At 40.6% G+C, this 22,281-nt stretch overlaps 1 protein-coding gene and 1 non-coding gene across 2 annotated transcripts; one reads left to right on the plus strand and one right to left on the minus strand.

Annotated features, from left to right (window-relative positions):
• The first annotated feature begins 1,501 nt into the window (after positions 1-1,501).
• LOC147934443 (uncharacterized) lies at positions 1,502-6,932 on the plus strand. The gene is made up of 3 exons (XM_087473405.1): positions 1,502-2,191; positions 2,308-4,352; positions 6,205-6,932. Exon 2 carries the CDS (start codon positions 2,498-2,500, stop codon positions 3,110-3,112), a length of 615 nt encoding a protein of 204 aa, XP_087329531.1. The 5' UTR covers positions 1,502-2,191; positions 2,308-2,497; the 3' UTR covers positions 3,113-4,352; positions 6,205-6,932.
• Positions 6,933-18,008: 11,076 nt separating this feature from the next.
• LOC147934444 (small nucleolar RNA R71) lies at positions 18,009-18,115 on the minus strand. The gene has a single exon (XR_015573293.1). It is a non-coding gene; the product is annotated as a small nucleolar RNA R71 (small nucleolar RNA).
• Between the last annotated feature and the right edge of the window lie 4,166 nt (positions 18,116-22,281).

Below are 22,281 nucleotides of genomic sequence, written 5' to 3' on the forward strand. Positions count from 1 at the left end.
AGCATTGATTGATTCAAGTATTTCAAAAACATCTCTCGATGGCAAAACACTTTAGATCTAGTCTCAACCTCTCGATCTGAAAATAGCATTATGAACATCAATCTAGAAGGAAATTTATCTAAAAATAATCATTCAATCTAAGACATCCTAATCGATCAAGAACACATATTTGTCTATCCCATCGCTAGAAACTTTGTTTCACTACTCAGATCTCATGGTAGAAAGCATAAAAACACCGATGAATGAAAATTGCACTGTATTGAAAATAAGATAAAAGTAGTAGAGTGAAGAATTAAAACTAAAAAGAATAGCAAGAGAAATGAAATCGAATCCTAACAAAGTAGAAAAAGTGTTTGAGTCGCTCAATCTCTCTCTCAGAAGCTCTCGCTCTCTGGTTTGAGTGTCTACGGCGTGCTAGGGCGAGAGGAAGAAGAGGGGGGTTTAAATATGGGAACCCTTTTAACCTAGCTGCTCAGTCCTGCCCGAGGGTCTACTCGAGGTGGTGCACGAGGTTCAAGTCGGGTAGTTCCTCGGATAGGTCTTTGATCGGGTTGAGGTTTGGACTGTTCTTCTTGCACAATTGCTCCTTCGGGTATATGCCCGGGTTTGACCTTGTTTTCCCCCATTTTAGGCTCTAATGCACCTGTTTTCATCCAAAATGTACAATTGCAACAATGCAGCACCCTAAATGGCCTAAATGCAAATTCTTACAGTAAAGGACTAAAAAATATTGAGGTTAGGGTATATATAATGCAAAATATGGACAAAAAAGGGTGTCTAAAACATGCAAATTAGAGACTTATCACTAGGCTTAAGTTATTTCCTGGAAAACTTAAGTCTAGGTGGTCTGGACCTTTTACGTCAAAGAAGTTCTGTCATTCAGAGATATCACTCCTCTGAACAAGGATGGTAGTGAATTCACTGTAAATGGTCAGAGAGTCAAAAAATATTTATCTAATCAAATCCAACCAGAGGGGTCTTCTGTGCTCCTCTATGAACCCCCAAGAGCATAAAAAGCTGAAAAGTCAAGCTAAAGACTTTAAACTAGCTCATTTGGGAGGAAGTCCCAAAGGTATCTATGTAAATATTTTTTTTAGGATCCTTGTGTTTTTGTTTTTTGTTTTTAGTTTTCTGGTGTTTAGAAATCTGCATAAAGAAGTATGGGAACAAAAAAAGAAAGTGAAAATAGCTGTCGAAAGAGTGCGTTCAGAGTCAAGCCGGGTATAATGGGTTCTACAGAAGAGATAGAAGATACAGAAAAAATCAAAAAAAAAGTTTTTTACCAAAAAAAAATCTCTCTCCCCCATCATTTCAACTCAACTCTCCTTTCTCACCCATCTTTTCACTCTCTCCTTCACGTGAATTCCCCCACCCTCTCTTGTCTCCTCTCACCAGACACATCACCTTTGTGTCTTCTCTTCCTACATCACCCCACTACCATTCTCCCTTACACGACAACTTCACTTCTTATTTATTAAACACCTTCACTCATACTCCCACTAACCCAAAAAATCGATTACTCCTTCATACACACTTCTCACTTTCTACTCTCACCCAACAACCTCCACTGTCATCTCATTGTCTCACCATTCAACCGGAGTACCATCTCACTCAGTCGTCATTCACGCTGTGTTTCATCGATTCGACCAGTGCAGAAAAACCGACGTCTCTCCAAAACGGCGCGGACCGGCAATGCAAGTTTCTCCACAAGGACGGTGAAGTCGTCACGCTCGAGCCAGCAACCGTCGAATCGATCGTAGACACCATCTCACTCTCTCCGCTCGAAATCATCATCTCACTTCACCCCTCTCTCCTTGCTTGCTTTCACGCTGTGTTCCCCTCACGTCACACCGTTGCCACTCGATCGCCCTCATTTGAGACAACGTTTCTCCACCCGACTCGATCGACAACGAAGTAGTCTCTCAACCTGCTTGACTCGATCTATGTTGCTGTTGCTATTCACGCATCCTCACAAACGACGTCCCTAGAAGCACTGCTGTGTCGATTCTCTCACCCGAACAAACAAGATCCGACTTGATCGACGACGACTTAGAGCTGCTCTTGGAACCAACATTCTCTCCGACTCGATCCATCCTCCTAGAGCACCCGCTGAAGCAGCCTCCTTATTCCACTTGATCGAGAAACAAGATTTCGACTCGACCAACTGCCGTTGCAACACCGCTTCGCCTTGGTGCCGACTCTATCTGTTTACACTTTAACACTCTTCTTTTGACGTTGAGTTTTGCGATTAGTGTTGTTATTTGATCTAACCTACTAATATTTGGTTTTGGGTTTGAATTTTCTCAGCTTAACAATGTCTGACAATTTATGGGATAAGATGTATGAGAAGTATGGTTGTGAAGTACCAAGACGTGTTGTTACTTCTAAGCCGCCTTCGCAAGGCGCTGAGTCAAGGAGGGCAATGAAATGATCTAGTAAGGACAAGGCTAGAGGCAAGAAACAAGTGCAACAGAAGGATGAAGGTAGTGATTATGAGATGGAGCAAGCTCGCGAGAGTGCAACGTCAAGGAAATCTGTTAAGAAGAAGTCCGAGTCGAAATTATCTGCCCAGGAGTATTACGATTTGTTTCAGCAACATGAGTTTATGGGAACAAGATATCCCCACAGTCAAACCATGATGGACCTTGGTATAGTAGAGGATGTTCAATATCTTTTCGGCCAATGCAGCCTCAACAAGCTTATGAACACGTCGAAGAACACTTATAGAGAGGAAACCATCCAGCTTCTAAGCTCCTTGCAAGTTCACCTGTTCGCGGACGCGCCTGAGATGGAGTCGGATGGCAGTTTAGGCTATTTCACGTTTATGATACATGATCAGAATTATATCCTTACTGTGAAGCAGCTTGAGGATGTGTTTGGATTCACTAGTGGGATAGGCACTGCACCAGAAATCGACAGGGAAAAAGCATCGTCATTATGGGCTACAATTAGCACAGAGCAACGCTTCAACGCCTCAAGGTCGAAAGGGATGCTAATAAGAAGCCCAGTCTTGAGATACTTCCACAGGGCTATTTCTAACGTCTTCTACGCGAAGGAGATCACTGGACTCGTCACCAAAGCAGAGATCGACATGTTGGACTTGGCACTCTAGTACCCGTTGAAGAAGACTACAAAGGGTGTTATGCTTAAAGGTGACACATCAGACACATCATTCACCTTCTTCTTGTTGAACCATCTCCAGACTTACAAGACGTGGGTGGTGAGACTGAACAAAACTCATTCGCCGGGAGTTATGTGTATGGGAGGGATTGTGACATGGATCTTAGCAGCAGCAGGTGTTCCTCTCCCTTCGAACTCGTTTCCACCGCGTTGGATAGATATGAACCACTTGAAATAGATTGACACTTTAGAGTGGGAGCACAAGGTTGGAAAGTTTGTATACAGATTTGTTCACCCAAAGGTTGATGAAGCAAGGATTCTTCTTCCTTGTGTGACTCTAACAACGATCCTTAACGGTGAGAACATTGAGTTTGTTCCTGATAGAAGCATTTTGTATGTTGAGGGTGAGGATCAGCGAATGGAGATCTCTACGGAAGAAGACACCCGGATGGAGGAGGGTCCAGAAGACTATCGCCCTGAAAGATATCACTTTGATGAGTATACAACACCTAGACTAGGAAGGGTTGTTAAGTAGGCTCATGAGCGGCTCAACAAGCTCCAACGCCGGGGCAAGGAAAGGGACAAGGCATACAAGTCCCTCAAGACAACTATTACACATTTCATGAGGAAGTTTAGTTGCACTTCTCACAGCACTGCTATCCCAATGCCCTCCCAAAATGTCATGCCAATACAGGGACATTTGTCTACACGTCTTAAGCCAACTCGCCGAGCACTTCACTCTCTAGCACGCCGGTCTGCTTACACGCCATGGACGCAACAACCCTCTCTAGCTCGACCTCGACACTCGTCTCATGAGCCCCAGGAAAAAGCAAAAAGGTCGTTAAAGAAAGCCAAGAAGGGAACTTTATCAAGTCGCCCATTCGAGCATCAACAAGGAGGTCCTTCTGAGCACCTACCTGAACCAGTGGTTGAGTAGCAGCATGAGTCTCAGATCGAATATTAGACCATACCAGCGACTAAGGAGTAGAATGAGAATCAAGGTGACTATCAGCCTACTGGGGTTATTGTGCTAGTATCGGACCATGGTGAGTCTCGGGTAGACGACATGCAGTGCGACGACCAGCAAAATGTTGATCAGAACACGCAAGCGGTTGAGCAGCAAGTCGACCAAGCAGCTCAGGCCACGCCTGCGGATCCTGAACAAGGCGAGGGACAAAGTCAGTACCATGCTCCTCCTTGGGCGAGCACCGACTCCTTCTTTTACTATTGAGGTACTCCTACCTGTCCTTTGTAAATACCATCTCATCCTTGCATTTTTTATTTTTGTTGTGATTCTCAAATCCTTCTTCAAATTTCTCTTACAAAAGGGACTGTGTAATTTAAGTTTGGAGGAGGGTTTGAGATGATGTATCTGATGATGTTTTCTGTGATTATTATTTCAAATTTTTGTATCATATCATATTTGAGTCTGCATTCATCTATTTGCATAGAAAAACCATAAATATTTGATTTTTTTTCAAAAGGTTCCACAAAAAAAGAGTGTTCATGTAGTTTACATTTGCATATTAGGATTGAGTCTAGTGTTATTCATATAGGGATGTTGCATTTAGCATAGGGGTTGATGATGAATGTAACCTTGTTAGAATGCTGAATATAATAGGATAAGATCAAGGCCCTTGTTATTAGTTCTTTGATGCATGTTGATTGAACTTGAAATGTATGACTGAACCAGGTTTTGAATTCTCGAAATTGCATTCTAGTCTTGATTGAAGCATGTTTTGAATTGACATCATTCCCTATGTACCTGAACCTAATCCTGACTTGCAATTATCTTGTTATGCATTGAAGTTGAACTCATGGATACCATATACATACTTGGATTATCTTTCTCTTTTTTACCACTCTTGTTAATCCAAGTAGTTGATTCCCATCTTTGGAACAGTTTCCCGCACCCTTAACCAACCGTTCGTTCAAGCCAATTGTATTCTTGAGTGTGAGGCCATTTCCAAGTTGAGCTTGTTAGAAAGTGTTAGGTTTTAGCTGACAAGAGTAGGATCCTGTGTAGTTCTAGTTTGCACTTTACGGACTAGTAGGACTAGGTGAGAACTCGATTTTGGGATTGGATTTGTACTGAAAAGAGGAGTAAAAGAGAAAGAAAAGGGTAAAGAGTCTTTAGGAGGGGAATGTGTTTTCAAGTTTTACAAGTCTAGTAACGGATGTGGGTTGTGCAATGTAAAAGTGTTATTGGTTCTAGGCATAGAAAGAAAAATTTAGACAAAGAAGAGAAAGCAAAACGCGTAAGAAGTCTAGAGTTCTAAGAAGAAAAGAAAAAGAACCATAGTGATAAAAAGTTTCCCATCCGCTAGATTGATATGAAGTAACCTCCTCCTAAGGCTAAGTAAAAAGAATGAGAGAATGGGTTTAAAAAGAGAGATCGATGAAGGGTAGAGATAGGACAACCTTCTGGGTTAGAATGTTAGAGCTAAGTTTTCTTGGGACCTTTGGGTAGACGGGACACTGCTCTTGTATGTATCAGCTGGTTTTAACCTTTAGCCTTCTCTTAAGCTCAACTCATTTTCGCGAGAGAACCCTATTCTATATTGTTAAAACCACTTGCAGAGGAGACCGTTTTTGTCTCTACCCTTTCACCCCAGCCAAATGAGTTTGATGATATTACATAGCTTGATTCATGGTTCTTTGTTAATGAATGTTAAAGGGAATGATAGAAATGATAGCATGTGTAGATTAAGGTTTGGAATCGTTTCAGGTTTTGATGAGCTTGACTAAAGTTTTTAAATAGAGTTGCTTCACCATGCTTCATAGAACTAAAAACAAGGACCTTGATTCTAACTACTCTATTCATCATGTTTTAGGTTCTGAGACCCCATCTTCAAACCTCTCTTCCTTACTTTGTTCTTGATCGTTTGCTTTAGGGCAATCAAAATATAAGTTTGGGGGAGTTGATATGTGTATATTTTACACACTTTCATCATGCATTTCTCATTCATTATATTCTCTTAAGTCATTGTTTTTGCATTTTTTTTCGTCTCTTTTGCATAATTGCATATTTAGGTAGTCTTCGCATTGGGCTTGCATGCATCTTACATATTGGAGTTGTTTCAGGTATTTTAGGAGATGTCCAAACCATCAAAAGCAAACAGGGAGCATGAGAGCAGTCCAGCGACTCGATCTACACTACCCAGTGCGACCCAATCTTCCACGTCCTTGATCGAGTCGAGTGAAGATTTTACGTTGAGATTCATCTCTTGACGTCTTAATCAAAAGTGTATAGAATTGAGTCATCTTTCCAATTCCGTTGATTTCAAGCCAATCGGAGTTCTGGTTCAAAAGTTATCACCATTTTGGTGAATGCACATACATTCTGAATTCCGACTCGACCGGCATGCGAAGGAGAGCTCCACTCAATCGGACATTTTAGCAGCGACCCGACCAAGACGTCCCAGGAGGGCTCCTGAGCACCCTCAAGATGCGACTCGATCAGCAGCTCCCAGACGACATTTTTCTAGCTGACACTCGATCGACATTCTCAAGCCGCCATTCGATCAAACTTCCTAGACTCCCACTCGATCAACACTCTCGCGACGCGACTCGATCGACGCTCTTATACCGACGTCCTGGATTTGTTCTGAAGACGCGTCCGAGAAGGGTTCCTAAACCGCCTTTCTATTTTGTCGTTTTATGTTTTAGGGCTTTTCATGTTTTGCTATAAATACTCTTTTAAGTCTTTACGCAAGAGATATAACTTTTATCCTAGGATTTTTAGGTAGCCACCAAAATGTTTCTGAGTTTGTAATCAAGACACTCTTAATCCTTTTTGTTTTTGCATTTGATTTCTTCTCCAAAGTTGTTTATCTCATCTTTATCTATCTAGTCATGCTTGATTTAGTGTTTTCTGGGTTTTTGATGATGATTGTTCTTGAGTAGTGAAATAGGGTTCTTGAGGATGGGATAGATTATGTGGAGAATCTTAGTCTAATAGGATGCCTAAGCTTAGATTGTTTGATTTCCCTTCTGGATTAGTGTTCTTACTGCTAATTTCTTACTGATCATTTGGGATTAGATCTTAAGCATCTCAGCACCCAAAACGTGTTCCATGAGATACTTGAACAAACTAATACCAGAGATTTACATTCCTAGCCCAAGTGATTGGATGTCTAGGGTGTTTATTGACGTGAATGAACTTGTTTGTCATGCCTGCTTAATCATGTTCCTCTAGCGAGAGTTAGGTTTGGAAGTGATTGAGTCTGAGTAGCTTCTGTCAAGAGATTGGATTAGCTAAGCTGTGATGTTCGTTGTCTAGGGATAGCTTGATTGAGTTCTGTTAGGCATTCTAGGTAGATTAAGATACTTCCACCGAAATCAATAACCCATCCTTAAGGCCTCTACTTATCTGATTGTTTATACATCTTTAAACTTGTTCTTTGTTTTTGTTGCAATAGCCTGCTCTTTTTTCTCTGCTCGTTTAGCTTGTTTTTGCTCTCTCCCGTTATTGCATTTTAGCTCTTGTTCTACAAACTCGTTTTGTTCTTGCATCTTGTTCACTCTAGGTTGTTAGGCAAAAACTCATTTTGAATCTGGCTTAACTTGTGACTACTTGAATGCATCTTGATTGTTAGTAAAGTTCCCCAATTGGATTGAAACCTTCTGTACTACAACTGCATTAGGTTAATTGAGACCTACTGAGAGACACACAAAAATCTTAGTATCAGCAATCCAGGTGGTTTGTGAAAGTTCAAGGAAGTCGGTTAGGAACTTACTTTCTTGAGTATAAGAAGCAAATGGGGCTGGTCGTAGATCATGGTTTAGAATTGCAAGGCTGGCCTTGTTTGTGGAAACAAGGATTGTTATGACAAGATGATATATTGAGAGCACTAAAAAGACTTATGAACGACTTAGTATGAGTCTGATACTAGGATTTTTGTATGTCCTAGCAGGTTCAATTACCCTTATGTAGTTGTAATACTTAAGGTGTCAATCAAGTTGGGAAACTTTACTAACAATTGAGATGCAATCAAGGAATCACAAGTCAAGCCAATTCAAAGAGAATGTTTTTATCTAACAATCATAGAATGATCAGAATGCAAAACGAAAATGAGCTACAGGACTAGTAACGAGAATGTATGACAAGAAGCGAAAATGAATGAAAACTAGAAAACGAGTCTAAGTAAGAATGAGATAGCAAGATCAGAAACGGTTTCAGGATGTAATAAAAATCAGAAAGATAGAAGTCCTAAGGATGGGAGTAATTGATGGCGATGGAGTATCCTAGTGTACAGAGTGTTTAACATGCCACAAACAAAATCTCCCTAAACAATGAACATCACGACTTAGCTAATCCAATATCTAGACAGAAGCTACTCAGACTCAACCACTTACAAACCTAGCTTTCGCTAGAGAAACATTATCAAGCATGGCATGACAAACAAGTTCATTCACGTCAACAAACATCCTAGACAACTAATCTCTTAGGCTAGGAATGTAAGTCTCTGGTACTAGTTGGTCAGACATTTCATCAAACACCTTTTGGGTGTAGAAATGTCTAAGACCTAGTTCCAATTGATGAGAGAGAAAATAGTATTTCTAACTCTAGTCCATAAGGGAATCATACAAATCAAAGCTTAAACACCCTACATCCTAAGATCCTCCACCTAATCTATCATATCCTCAAGAACTCTAACACTACTCGGATCTAGAAATCATCATCAATGATACAAACTCAAAAAACATTGAATCAAGCATCATTAGATAGATAAAAATGTGAAGAACAACTTTGTAGAAGAAATCAAATGCAAAAACTGAATAAATTAAAAGATATTGGGATACAAAGTCTGAGAACGTTTTAGGTGGCTAGGTAAAACCTTAAGAACAAAATGAGGAACAGATGTCCCAAGCCAAGACTTAACAAAATGTATTTATAGTAAAAACATGTAAATCCCTAAAACTTAAAACGACAAGGTAAAGAGTCGATTTGGGAATCTCCTGAAGCGTGTAAGACGGAGCGTCTTCCTCACATGTGTGATCGAGTCGGTGTGCGTCCAGTGGGCATTTGGTATATGAAAGTGGCTTGAATGGTGTAAGTAGGAGTGGCTCGAGCGGTGTGAGTGAAACATGCTTGAGCGTGGTCGGCTCGAAGGAGGTGCAGGGAGGTTGGCTCGAGCTAGGTGTATACGCATCCACTAAAATGATGATAACTCTTGAACCACACCTCTGCTTGGCTTGAAATAAACGGCATAGGAAAGATAACTCAATTCGCTACAACTTTGATGAAGACGTCAAAAGCTGAATCCCTCGACCGGTGGCTCGAGTGATGGCTCGAGTGGTGGCTCGAGTGGTGGCTCGAGTGGTGGCTCGAGTGGTGGCTCGTTTGGGCGACTCGAGACGTGGCTCGATTGGGTAACTCGAGACGTGGCTCAATTGGGTGACTCGAGACGTGGCTCGATTGAATTGTTTCATTCTCCAAGGCCACCAGAGATATCAGTTTGCAAAGTAGAGTCCTGGTTTTCGTATATAACAGGCTTGCTGGTGCCAAGTAGACGTAGTCAAAGAAGAGTGATGTGGGAAGGTTTAAATGAAGCCAAAGAAGATCAAAAGTGGCTTGCTCTTATACAATTTTGGGTGAGAACATACTTTGTTAGCTTAGAATTTTTGTTGCAGGTTTGTGGAGGATTCTTGAGCAACCATTGAATCACTAGAGGTAGAATATCGTTATCAAAAGATGATGACAAAGTATTAGACTCAAGAGAGATGATCAAGAAGCAGTGAACAAATCTGATACAACCATGGGTATAGATACAGAAGCAATGAACAAGACATTTACATATACAAAGAAAGTCACAAACAATATGTAGCGTACAAGATGCTGAGAACACATGCAGACAAAGACGCAATGATTTCCAATATAGAAAATCAGAGAATGTACCACAGAAGAACAAGCTAAAGCTGGTTTATTATCTGACTTTGCCTCTACGTTTGACTTTGCTATAAACCTCGGATTTGTGCATTGAAAGATGTTTTGGAATCTTGAAAGCAAGATCTTTCCAATGATATAAAGGTCTTATTATGATTTTGTGTCATTTGATGGGAAACTGTTCCCAAATTTAGCTGTTGGCAGGTTTATAGCATTTTCGATATGCTTTGGAAATTTGGTCTTAACTTTCAATCAGTAAACCCAAATTGTGATCTGCTTTCTCATGTGGCTTCATTTTGCTGTCCTTGATCATCTCACAACATTTTGGATTTTTTGGGATTTTCTGTTATCTTGTTTATGCTCTGCATCAAGGGAGGAAAAGAAGCTCAATTCAAGTCCTCATGTTTGGAAACAGAAACAAAAGTTCTTAATGTTCCTAGGTCAGGAAATCACAATCAACTTGGTGTCAAGACTCAACATTGAGTAAAATAAAATTGATTGTGTAGAAGTGTGGAAAGAAGACTTATTTGAAGTTGTGGTGATGAATGTGAAATTTTCGTCGTGATGGAAAATGATTGTAAAGAAATTAATCTCTGTTGGGAGTTAGTGCCGCGAGACAAGTGTCTTTTGTGGAGATGTGAACCAGAAATATTTTTCTTGTTGAAAATATTTTTCTTGGAGGTAATTAGTGAGGAATGTCCTTGAAAGTCCTAAGAGATGATAATGGTTTTGCTCTCAGTTGTGCCTTGTATTGGTTCACACTGTTTACAAGTTAGTTGCTGCATAATAATCAAGAAGACCTCTGGGTGTTGGAGGAAAAGAGTAAGAGCGCTAGATTATTAAATTTCAAGAGAAGGATTCAATTTCACTAGTATTATAAGATGGTCGGGATACATAGTAATGGATGTCAATCGTGACAATGTCAGTGGATGTTTCAGTCTTGTCATTTTGAAGGTAAATCCATACACTCCGTGAAGCGTCGGTCGAGTGGAGTGGCGTTGACTCGACCTGCATGTTGGTGCTTCTTCCCAGGAGCGTCGGCCGAGTCGAAAATCTGGATGCATATGCATCCACTAAAACAATGATCACTCTTGAACCGCGCCTCTGATTGGCTTGATATAAACAGCATTGGAAAGATGACTCAATTATTTACAACTTTTATGAAGACGTCAAAAGGTGAATCGCTCAACCGGTGGCTCGAGTGATGGCTCAAGTGGTGGCTCGATTGGGCGACTCGAGACGTAGCTCGATTGGGTGACTCGAGACGTGGCTCGATTGGGTGACTCGAGACATGACTCGATTGGTCCCTCTCGGGGATGGCTCGACCGGTTACGTTTCCAACAACTCCTAGATACCTGAAATACTCCAAAATGCACAATGTACGCAAGGATGATGCAAGAACTACGTGGACATGCAAGATGTATAGAAAAGACTAGAAAGTGATGCAAAACAATGATAAATATATGCTAAGGAGAGACAAAATATAGATATATCAACTCCCCTAAACTTATCCTTTGTTTTCCCTTTGCTTGCCCTCAAGCAAACAATAAGAACAAAGTATGGAAGAGAGGTTTGAAGATGGGGTCTCAGAACCTAAAACATGCTGAATAAAATAGTTAAAATCAAAGTCCTTGTTTTTAGTTCTATGATGCATGGTGAAGGAACTTTACTTCTTTAATCTACACATACAATCCTATCAATCACCCCCTTCAACATTCATTAACAGAGAATCGTTAATCAAGCTATACAAAGTCGTCAAACTCATTTGGCTAAGGTAAAAGGTTAGAGACAAATGTGGTCTCCTTCTCAAGTGGTTTCATCAATGCATAACAAGCTTTTCTCATGAAAAGGAGTTCAGCTTAAGAGAAGGCTAAAGGTTGAAACCAATTCATATATACAAGAGCAGTACCCTGTTTACCCAAAGGTCCCAAGGAGACTTAGCTCTAACATTCTAATCCCAGAGTTGGCCCTATCTCTACCCTTCATCAATATCTCTTCTCAAACCCATTCTCTTATTCTTTGCACTTAGTCTTAGGAGGGGATCACTTCTTATCATTCTAGCGGATTGGGAAATCTTTATTATCACTATGGTTCCTTTTCTTTTCGTCCAAGGACTCTAGACATCTTAAGCATTTTTACTTTATTTTCTTTGTCTAATCTTTTTATTTTATGCCCAGAACCAATAACTCTTTTTACTTTGCTCAACCCAAATCCTTTTCTAGACTTGTAGACTTTGAAAACACATCCCCTTCCTAAAGACTTTCTACCCTTTACTTTTCTGCACCAGTCCATACCCAATACCCAAAATCGAGTTCTCACCTAGTCCTACTAGTCAAAATAACGTGAACTAGAACTACACAGGATCCTACTCTTGTCGGTTAGAACCTAACACTTTCTAACAAGCTCAGCTCGGAAAAGGTCTGACACTCAAGAATACAATTGGCTTGTAGGATAGGATCAAGGCCCTTGTTATTAGTTCTTTGATGCTTGTTGATTGAACTTGAAATGTAAGACTGAACTAGGTTTTGAATTCTCGAAATTGCATTCTAGTCTTGATTAAAGCATGTTTTGAATTGACGTCATTCCCTATCTATCTGAACCTAATCCTGATTTGCAATTATCTTGTTATGTATTGAAGTTAAACTCATGGATACCATATACATACTTGGATTTTCTTTCACATATTTACCACCCTTGTCAATCCAAGTAGCTGATTCCCATCTATGGAACAGTTCCCCGCACCCTTAACCAATTGAATCTAGCATGCTAACAAGGTTACAATCATCATCAACCCCTATGCTAAATGCAATAATCCTATATGAATAACCTAGACTCAATCTTAATATGCAAGTGCAAACTACATGAATACTCTGTGTTTGTGGAAATATTCTAGTTTTTTTTTTTCAAATTTTTTTTTGGTTTTTCTATGCAAATAGATGGATGCAAGCAAACTCAAACATGATATGATGCAAAAATTTGAAATAAGAATCACAAAACACAACATCAGATACATCATCTTAAACCCTCCCCCAAACTTAAATTACACAGTCTCGTGTGTAAGAAAAATTTGCAGAAAGATTTGAGAATCACAACAAAAACAATGCATGAATGAAATGGTATGTACAAAGGAAAGGTAGGAGTACCTCAGTAGTAGAAGAAGGAGTCGGTGCTCTCCCAAGGTGGAGCGTGATACTGACTTTGTCCTTCGCCTTGGTCTGGATCCGCAGGGGTGACCTCAGTGGTTTGGTAACCCTACTGCTCAACCGCTTGCGTGTACACGTTTGGTTGCTTGTCGCACTGCATGTCGTCGACTCTGGACTCGCCATGATCCGATACTAGCACAACCACCTCTGTGAGCTGATAATCCCCTTGATGTTCTATCTGCTGCTCAACTCCGTGCATGCCCTGATGTGGGCTCAAGCGGGTGTCGTGAGTGGCTCGAGAGATGTAGTCGGAACGTGGCTTGATTGAGGCAGCCGGACCGTGGCTCGATTGTTGCAGTTGGGACGGCGAGAATAGCGGGTTGAGTGAGACGCAGCTCGATTGAGGCAGTCGGACCGTGGCTCGATTAAGGCAGTCGACTGTGGCTTGAGAGACGCGGTGAGGAACGAGTAAGAGGTCGTTGGCTCGAGTGTGCGATGAGAGTGGACAAAACTTTTTTTTCTCTGTATCCCCTATCTCTGTTGCCCATACTCCCTTCTGAAGACTCTTGAACAAAAGAAAACTAAAAACAAAAATTAAAAACACAAGGATCCTAATAAAACATTTACAATGATACCTTTGGGACTTCCTCCCAAGTGAGCTTGTTTAAAGTCCCTACCTTGACTTTTCAGCTTTTTATGCTTTTTGGAGTTCATAGAGGAGCATAAAAGACCCCTCTGGTCGGACTTGATCAGCTAGATATTTCTTGATTCTCTGACCATTTACAGTGAATTCACTACCATCATTGTTCAGAAGAGTGATTGCTCCGAATGGCAGAACTTCCTTGACTTCAAAAGGTCCAGACCACCTAGACTTAAACTTTCCAGGAAATAACTTAAGTTTGGAGTTGAAAAGCAAAACCTGATCTCCAGCCTTAAGCTCCTTGACAACAATCTTCTTATCATGGAAATGCTTGGTTCTTTCTTTGTAAATCTTTGAGCTCTCATAGGCATCAAGTCTGATTTCTTCTAACTCATGTATATCAAGAGTCCTCTTAGCCTGAGCTGTATCAATATCCAAGTTCAGCAACATGATAGGCCAAAGCGCCTTGTTCAACTGAAATGACATGCTTTACCATATATCAACTGAAATGGTGTTCTGCCTATCAGCGTTTTGAACGCTGTTCTGTACGCCCAAAGAGTCTCGACCAACTTGAAAGACCAGTCTTTTTTCGAAACTCCAACGATCCTTGTCAGAATACCCTTGATTTGTTTGTTCAAAACTTCAACCTGTCCGCTGGTCTGAGGATGATACGCAGTGGACACTTTGTGCTTGACACCATACTTTCTCAGCATACTCTCGAACACCTTGCTGACAAAGTGAGTTCCACCATCACTTATCACACTGCTCTGGGTATCCCATACCTTGGAAAGATTATATTCTTTAACAACTTCAGAAAAAACTTGTGATCATTGGTAGGACTGGCAATGGCTTCAACCCACTTAGAAATGTAATCAACTGCCACCAGAATATAGACATTCCCATTAGATGGAGGGTTGAATGGTCCCATGAAGTCTATCCCCCAAACGTCAAATATTTCCACTTCCAGGATCGGATTCTGTGGCATCTCGTTCCTCCTTGTGATGTCGCCCATCCTTTGACAAGCATCACTTGGTGATGAAGCTGTGAGCGTCTTTGAACATGGTTGGCCACCAAAGACCTGCATGAAGAACCTTCTGAGCTGTCTTGAATGTGGCAAAGTGACCTTCGTAGGTGGAGTCGTGACAGTGCTCAAGCACTCCCTGCACTTCCCCTTCTGCTATGCATCTTCTGAACAGACAATCAGAACTTCTTTTGTACAGATAGGGTTCATCCCATAAGTAGTGGTTGACCTCTCTGAAAAACTTTTTCCTCCTGTAGGGATCCATGTCATCAGGAACTTCTCCACAAACCTTGTAATTCACGAAATCAGCATACCATGGTGCAATGTCTGAAGTGATCACCATAAAATTGAGTCTGAGGTTTTCAACCCTTATGTCACAAACCTGGGCGGCCATAAGTTGTTCCTCAGGTATTGAGTCATCTATTGGAACAGCATCTTCAATCCTCATTCTTGACAAGTGGTCCGCAACTCCGTTTTCTATGCTTTTCTTGTCAACAATCTCCATGTCAAACTCCTGAAGAAGCAGAATCCATCTCAACAGTCTTGGCTTGGTATCCTTTTTCGAGTAGATGTGTCTCAGAGCAGCATGGTCGGTATACACTATGACCTTCGAACCCACAAGGTAACTCCTGAATTTTTCGAATGCAAACACAGCTGCTAGGAGTTCTTTCTCTGTGGTTGCATACCTTCCTTGAGTCTCGTCCAAGGAGCGACTTGCGTAGTAGATGACATGGAACTTCTTGTCAATTCACTGTCCCAGAACTGCTCCAACTACAAAATCTGAAGCATCACACATAATCTTAAACGGATGATCCCAATTCGGAGCTTGTACTATGGGTGCTGAAACCAAGGCCTCCTTGATCTTGCTGAAAGCTTCTAAACATGCTGCATCGAATTCGAACTCAACCTCCTTGCACAACAACCTTGTTAATGGTCTTGCAATTTTAGAGAAGTCCTTGATGAATCTTCTGTAAAACCCAACATGTCCTAGAAAACTTCTGATGTCCTTCACTGTCTTAGGCGGTTGAAGCTGAACCATGACCTCAATCTTAGCTTTGTTAACCTTAATTCCTTTCTCAGAAATCTTGTGTCCCAGAACGATCCCTTCTTCAACCATGAAGTGACATTTCTCCCAGTTCAGGACCAGGTTTGTCTCCTCACATCGCATCAATACCCTGCACAAATTTAACAAACAAGAGGAGAAAGTGGAACCGTATACAGAGAAGTCGTCCATAAACACTTCCACTGACTCCTCAATCAAATCCGAAAAAAATTGATTTCATGCACCTTTGAAAGGTGGTAGGAGCATTGCACAAAGCAAATGGCATGTGTCTGTAGGCAAAAGTGCCATAAGGACAAGTGAAGGTTGTCTTTTCCTGATAATTTGGGTGGATAGGAATTTGGAAAAATCCACTATATCCATCAAGGAAACAGTAGTAGGGATGACTAGCTAATCTTTCCGGACCAGCGGCCAGAAGGTGACCGGTGGACACCATCGACCTTGCCAATCGGCCAAACGGTGGCCGATGCCGCCTAAGTCCATACTTGTTTTAGTTTTAATCCGGGTTTGACCCATTTCGTTTTGGTTGACCCGGGTACTTTTCTATTTTCCTATAAATACTCTAACCCTATTAAGGGGAGACTTATCTCTTATCTTATCTCTTGTTTTAGCAGCCACTTAGGGTTCTTAAGCTTGTTTACTCTTGGTTTGTTGAATGATTGAGTACTTCTAAGTTTTTAATAGCAATTTCTATTCAAATCTCCTATTCTATAATCTCTAATTATGATTTCACAAAGATCAAACCTCTACCTTTGTGTGATCATAACCATGAGTGAGTAGACCTTTTAGAACTTTGGGCTAGGTAGATTAGGGAGATAGATGATTGATCTTTGATGGCTAAGGCTTTATTTATGTATTTCCTATATTGATTAGTGTTAATAATGCTAGATGGCCTTGATCAAGCTTGAATCTAGACATTAGGATTTCCATGCCCATAAGGTGTTTGATGAAATTCCTAAACCAAATTAATCAAGAGCTTTGCATTCTTAGCCAATGGAAATTGATGATTAGGGTGCTTAGTGGTTTTTAGACTTGTTCTTATTGCATGCTTGCCTTGTGATTGCCTTTGGAAATTGTTGATTATCACTTGATTAGCATAGGAATCTCTATCATGCAAATGGAATGGTTTGCATAAGTGTTCTTAGCCATAGGATTGTTCTTGATTGTTGCTTAGACATCTAGAATTGGTTAGCTATCTCCCAAGTCAATAACCTTGCCTAAGGTTCACTTGTTTAATCTTGATTTTAAAGCTCGTTGCTAGTTGTGTTCTGTTTCTTTGAGTTTGCATTGTTTCAATTGTCTTGTTTCTTTATTTGAATCAGTTTGTTAGTTAAGATTGTTACAAAAGAACCTTTCTCTGTTTAAGAATAGATTAAGCATCTTCGTGTATTCTTAGTGAGTTGATTAATGCAAATTGTGGATTGATAATTTAATTGATAGAAAAATACTACATCAACTTGGCGCTGTTGCCCATTTGCATTCAATTTGACCATTAGGATTTCAACTTTGCTTGAGCCTATTCATTTACTTTACATTGTTACTTACTTGGTTTGCTTTGGTGTTTTGAATTCTCTTTTGCAAGGTGTATGAACTTAAGAAGTCAAGGCCAAACCAATTTATTTGAGCCTGTTGAAGACATTCACCGGTTTGAAAGAGAGAACAGCAGATTAGCCCGCCAAGCTATGGAGAACAACCCTCCTCCTGCTCCTGGTCGTAATGGAAATGACCAGCCCAATGATAACAGAGTTCCAAACCATATACCAAGACAAGCCCCTCTCATTGGAGCCTATGATGCACCAAATGTCAGTGGACATAGAACTGGTGTTAGAGCTCCACCAGTTGAGAACAATCACTTTGAGATAAAGGCCAGTCTTATCAACATGGTGCAAGGATCAAAATTACATGGTTTGGCAATGGAAGACCCTCTTGATCACTTGGACCAATTTGTTAGGTTTTGTGGGACTGTTAAGATCAATGGTATCTCTGAAGATGCCTTCAAGCTTCGCCCCTTCCCATTCTCTCTTGGTGATAAGGCTCACATTTGGGAGAAGAATCTACCTCACAACACCATTAACTCTTGGGATCAATGTAAGAAGGCTTTCCTTTCAAAATTCTTCTCTACTACAAGAACAACAAGGTTGAGAAATGAGATATCAAGCTTGTCTCAAAAGGGAAACGAAAGTTTTTGTGAAGCATGGGAAAGATTCAAGGGGTACATCTCTCAATGTCCACATCATGGTTTCTCCATGGAGTCACAATTGAGTACACTCTATAGAGGAGTTCTGCCTAAGTATAGAATGCTACTTGATACAACAAGCAATGGTAACTTCTTGGGTCAAAATGCTGCACAAGGAATGTTGTTGGTTGAGAATCTTGCTCAAAGTGATGGAAACTATGGGGAAGATTATGATAGAACTCCAAGAGATTATACTGATATGAATGAGTAGCACCGCAAGGAGATCAAAGCTTTGAATGACAAGATGGATAAGATGCTTAGTGCCAACCAAAAACAAGTTCCCTTTGTCAATGATTGTGAACTTTATCAAGACGGCATGGAAGCTTGTGTTGAGGGACAAGAAGAGGTCAACTATGTAGGTGGCCAAGGGTATAACAAGTTCAATCCCAATTACCGCAAACACAAGTCCAAGGAGAAGCTTCCTCATCATCAACAAGACAAATGGGTTCATTACCAGGGAAACCTGAACCAAACCCAAAGGAATTCATCAATGTCATAATGCTGAGAAGTGGTAAGCAACTACCTACTAATGAGCGCAAGAGGGACATTGAGCCTAAAGGAAGGGGGGAAGTGGTTGAGATTGAGGATGAGGATGAGTTGATATTGAAATATTTAGGTAAAGACATTGAAGCTGAAGATGTTGTGGTTGACAAAGGAAAGAGTAAAGTGGTTGAGGAACCAAAGCAAGACAAGGCCATTGATGAAGTTTACAAGAAAAGTAAAGGTGTTGCCAAAGAAACTCTATTTGTGCCTCCACCATATGAACCAAGATTGTCATTTCCTGGTAGGTTTAAGAAGCAACAAGTGGACAAGTATAGAGATATGTTTGATGCAAAAATGAAAGATGTTGCTATTACAATGCCTATCATAGATGAATTCTTGCCGAACCCATCATACAACAAGTTCCTCAAGGATGCAGTTTTGGAGAAGAAGGAAGCTCTACAAGGAATGATTATCTTAACTCATGAGTGCAGTGCTATTATTCAAAACAAGTTAGTAGCAAAAAAGCTTGAAGATCCTGGTAGCTTCACTCTCCCTTGTACATTGGGACCTCTATCTTTTAGCCATTGTTTATGTGATCTGGGGTCTAGTGTGAGCTTGATGCCTCTCTCAGTTGCCAAAGGACTAGGTTTCTCTCACTACAAGAAGTGTTTGATCACCCTTGTTCTTGCTGATAGGTCAGTTAGAACAAGGGTGATCAAACACTTCTTGTAGTGAGAGAAACCTAGTCCTTTGGCAACTGAGAGATTGAAGATCCAGTTGGCATTTGGAGTGCTTGAAGATCTACCAGTCATGATTGGCCATTTTGAGATCCCAACTGACTTTGTTGTGCTTGAAATGGATGAAGTACCAAAAGATCCACTCATCTTGGGGAGACCATTCCTAAGAACTGCAGGAACAATGATTGATGTGAAAGGTGGGAAGATTCAATTGAATTTGGGCAAGGAAGCCTTGACTTTTGACATCAACAAAGTGATGAGGAAGCCTACAATCGATGGTCAAGTGGGTGGAAGCCATTGCTAGTCCTACCATTGAAGTTGTTCAAGACAATCATTTTTCCAAGGTTTGGTATTATTCCAAGAGTGGTCTTTAGTGATGGAGGAAAACACTTTGTAAACAAGGTCTTTGAGAGCCTTCTTAAGAAACATGGAGTGAAGCATAAGGTTGCTACACCTTACCATCCCCAAACTAGTGGTCAGGTTGAGATTTCAAACAGGGAAATCAAATCAATTCTTGAGAAAACAGTTGGTATCACTCTCATTACTCAATCGTTTTCAAAGATTTTTGGTGTGTTGGTTTCGGTTTTGAAAGATCTTTCCATTACTTATAATCTCATCTTCTAGCTTTGCATCATTCCTCGTCGAAAACAAGGTAAGAAACCAACCCTCTCTTCTAAAGTTTGAATCCAATAAGTGTGTGATTGGACTTCCCAGCTATTTATGTCTTGATTTTAGGTTGTTTAGCTTAATATTGATGCTAGCTAACTCCAACTTGGGTAGAATTTCTGGTCTTGCTGTTTAATTTCAAAAATTTTGATTTTTGGACACTTAGGGTTCTTAAGAATTGTTAAAATCTAAAATTTGGGGGAATTTGAGTTTTATTGTTTCTTTACCTTGTCTATTGTACTATGAATTATTCTGTAGGAGACTAGCAATTTTGGAGAACAATTGATCATGTTTGATGGTTTATTGAGTTCTTAAAATTTCTAAGAAGAAGTAATGTTGAGTTTGCTTATGGGGTTTATGCTTAAGTTGGTTCTCATTTGTTCATTGGATTACTATGATTGATTTTCCCCAAAGATGCTTAGCACTTGCTGGTTGTGAATTCAAATTGTGGCTCCTAGTGAGCCTTAGTAGTATTTTTCTAAGTGTTTTTGTATTTTTGATAGGAACAATGGGTAGAACCAACTTGAGACCTGGAGAAAAGAAAACAAAGGCAAAGGAGGTAGTGGAAAGAGATGTTGACAAGAAGAAGAAGAAGACAACTCAGTCTAAGTCTTCACTTGGTAAACAAAAAGCTACAACAAGCAAGAAGAAGAATAAAGAGGTTGTGATTGAGGAATCTGGTTCAGAAAAAGATATTAGTGAGAGTGAGCCTGAATCTCCACCACCTCTAGCTGTCAAGGAAAAACAGCTTAAGCCAAGCAAGAAGAAGCCTACTTACTCCCAACTGCTGCAACGCCTTAAGAAGATCAATTTTGCTCCAACTAGATACCCAAATCATGAATTCCTTCACAATGCTGGACTCCTTGAAGATATGCAAACCATCTTCACAACTTTGGGATTAGGACAGTTCTTCAATATGGCTTTCCCCACATATGTTGAGCCAACTAGAGAGTTCCTTGCATTATTGTCAGTGACTTATTATGAAGATAAGATGGTGGTGGAGGCCAAAGATCTTGGACATTTTGAGTTTAAAGTTCAATGGAAGCACTACAAGATGACTTTTGGAGAGTTAGAAGCTATTTATGGTTTTCAACCAGGAACAAGGCTAGAATACAACATTAACCCAAGGGAGTATGATTCTTTTTGGCAATCTATTGGTGTGGGCAATTATGCAGCTGGTCAAATGAAGAACTCAGGCATCCAGCATCCAACAGTGAGATATGCTCACAAGGTCCTCTCTCACACTCTTTTTGCAAGAAGAGAAGCTGGAGGAGTTCAAGCAAATGAATTTGGTTTACTTTTAGTAGGGTTGCAACCTTTCATAAGAACCTACCAGGAAAGGAATCCTCCATTGTCTAATGCTGAAGATACATGTGTTGCTGCTTTCTTCCTTCACCAAATGCTTCACTACCAAGGTTGGGTTTGGACAACAACAGATAAGACTCATGTTCTAAGTATGGGTGGACTTGTCACTCCCATTTTGCAAGCAAAAGGAGTTGAGCTTGGTGAGTTTGACCATGGAATTGCAAGGCTTGATCCAGTCTACCTCAAGAAGACTACTTATTTGGATAGCCAAACTGAGAAGGGTTTATATGCATACTATGGTTACATTTTCAAGAGCATGCAGAAGAAAAGGCTACTACTCCCTCAACAACAGGTCACATCCCTTTATTACAGGTTTGGAATATGCTGCCACATTAAGGATGATCATCTCTACTCATTCAAGGATGATGGGCCAGTGATTCCAATAACAACTTCAAGGAAAGGGAGAAATCAAGCTGAAGACATTTCACAAGCAGCTCCTACCAGTCCAGTTTATGGGAGTGCTAGGTATGACTTCCAACCATTTGAAGAGGCCACTACAAACAAGTCTCTCAGAGAAGCACACACCCACATCCACCTTCTCCAGCGTTTGGTTAAATGGCAAGGGAAGAACATCAAAAAGCTAGTCAAGGGAGTGAAAGGTCTTCACAAAAGATTGAAGCATGTGGAAGCAAAACTTGACATTGCAAGTACCTCAAACCTAGATCCTGAAGTTGTTGTGGACTCAAGAGAAGAGCAAGCAAATGTGGCTGAGGATGAGCTGGAGAGACACTCATTCCATGGTGAAGCTAGCACTGCACTTGGTTTTTATGATCCACCAAGAGCTTCAGCATGTGAGAGGAGACAAAGGAGGAAGAAAAGAGCAGAGAAATCTCCAACACCATGCACCAGTAACTCCTCCTACTCTCTTGACTCCTCCATGAACTAGCCCTTGTACATATAGTCTTTTCTTATTTTCATATT

Source organism: Camelina sativa, chromosome 11, assembly GCF_030686135.1.
Source record: "Camelina sativa cultivar CO46 ecotype springtype chromosome 11, ASM3068613v1".
NCBI lineage: Eukaryota > Viridiplantae > Streptophyta > Magnoliopsida > Brassicales > Brassicaceae > Camelina > Camelina sativa.

What these genes read in the sequence shown, in the direction of transcription:
- LOC147934443 (XM_087473405.1), top strand. Translation starts at nt 2,498, where the DNA reads ATGGAGCAAGCTCGCGAGAGTGCAACGTCAAGGAAATCTGTTAAGAAG.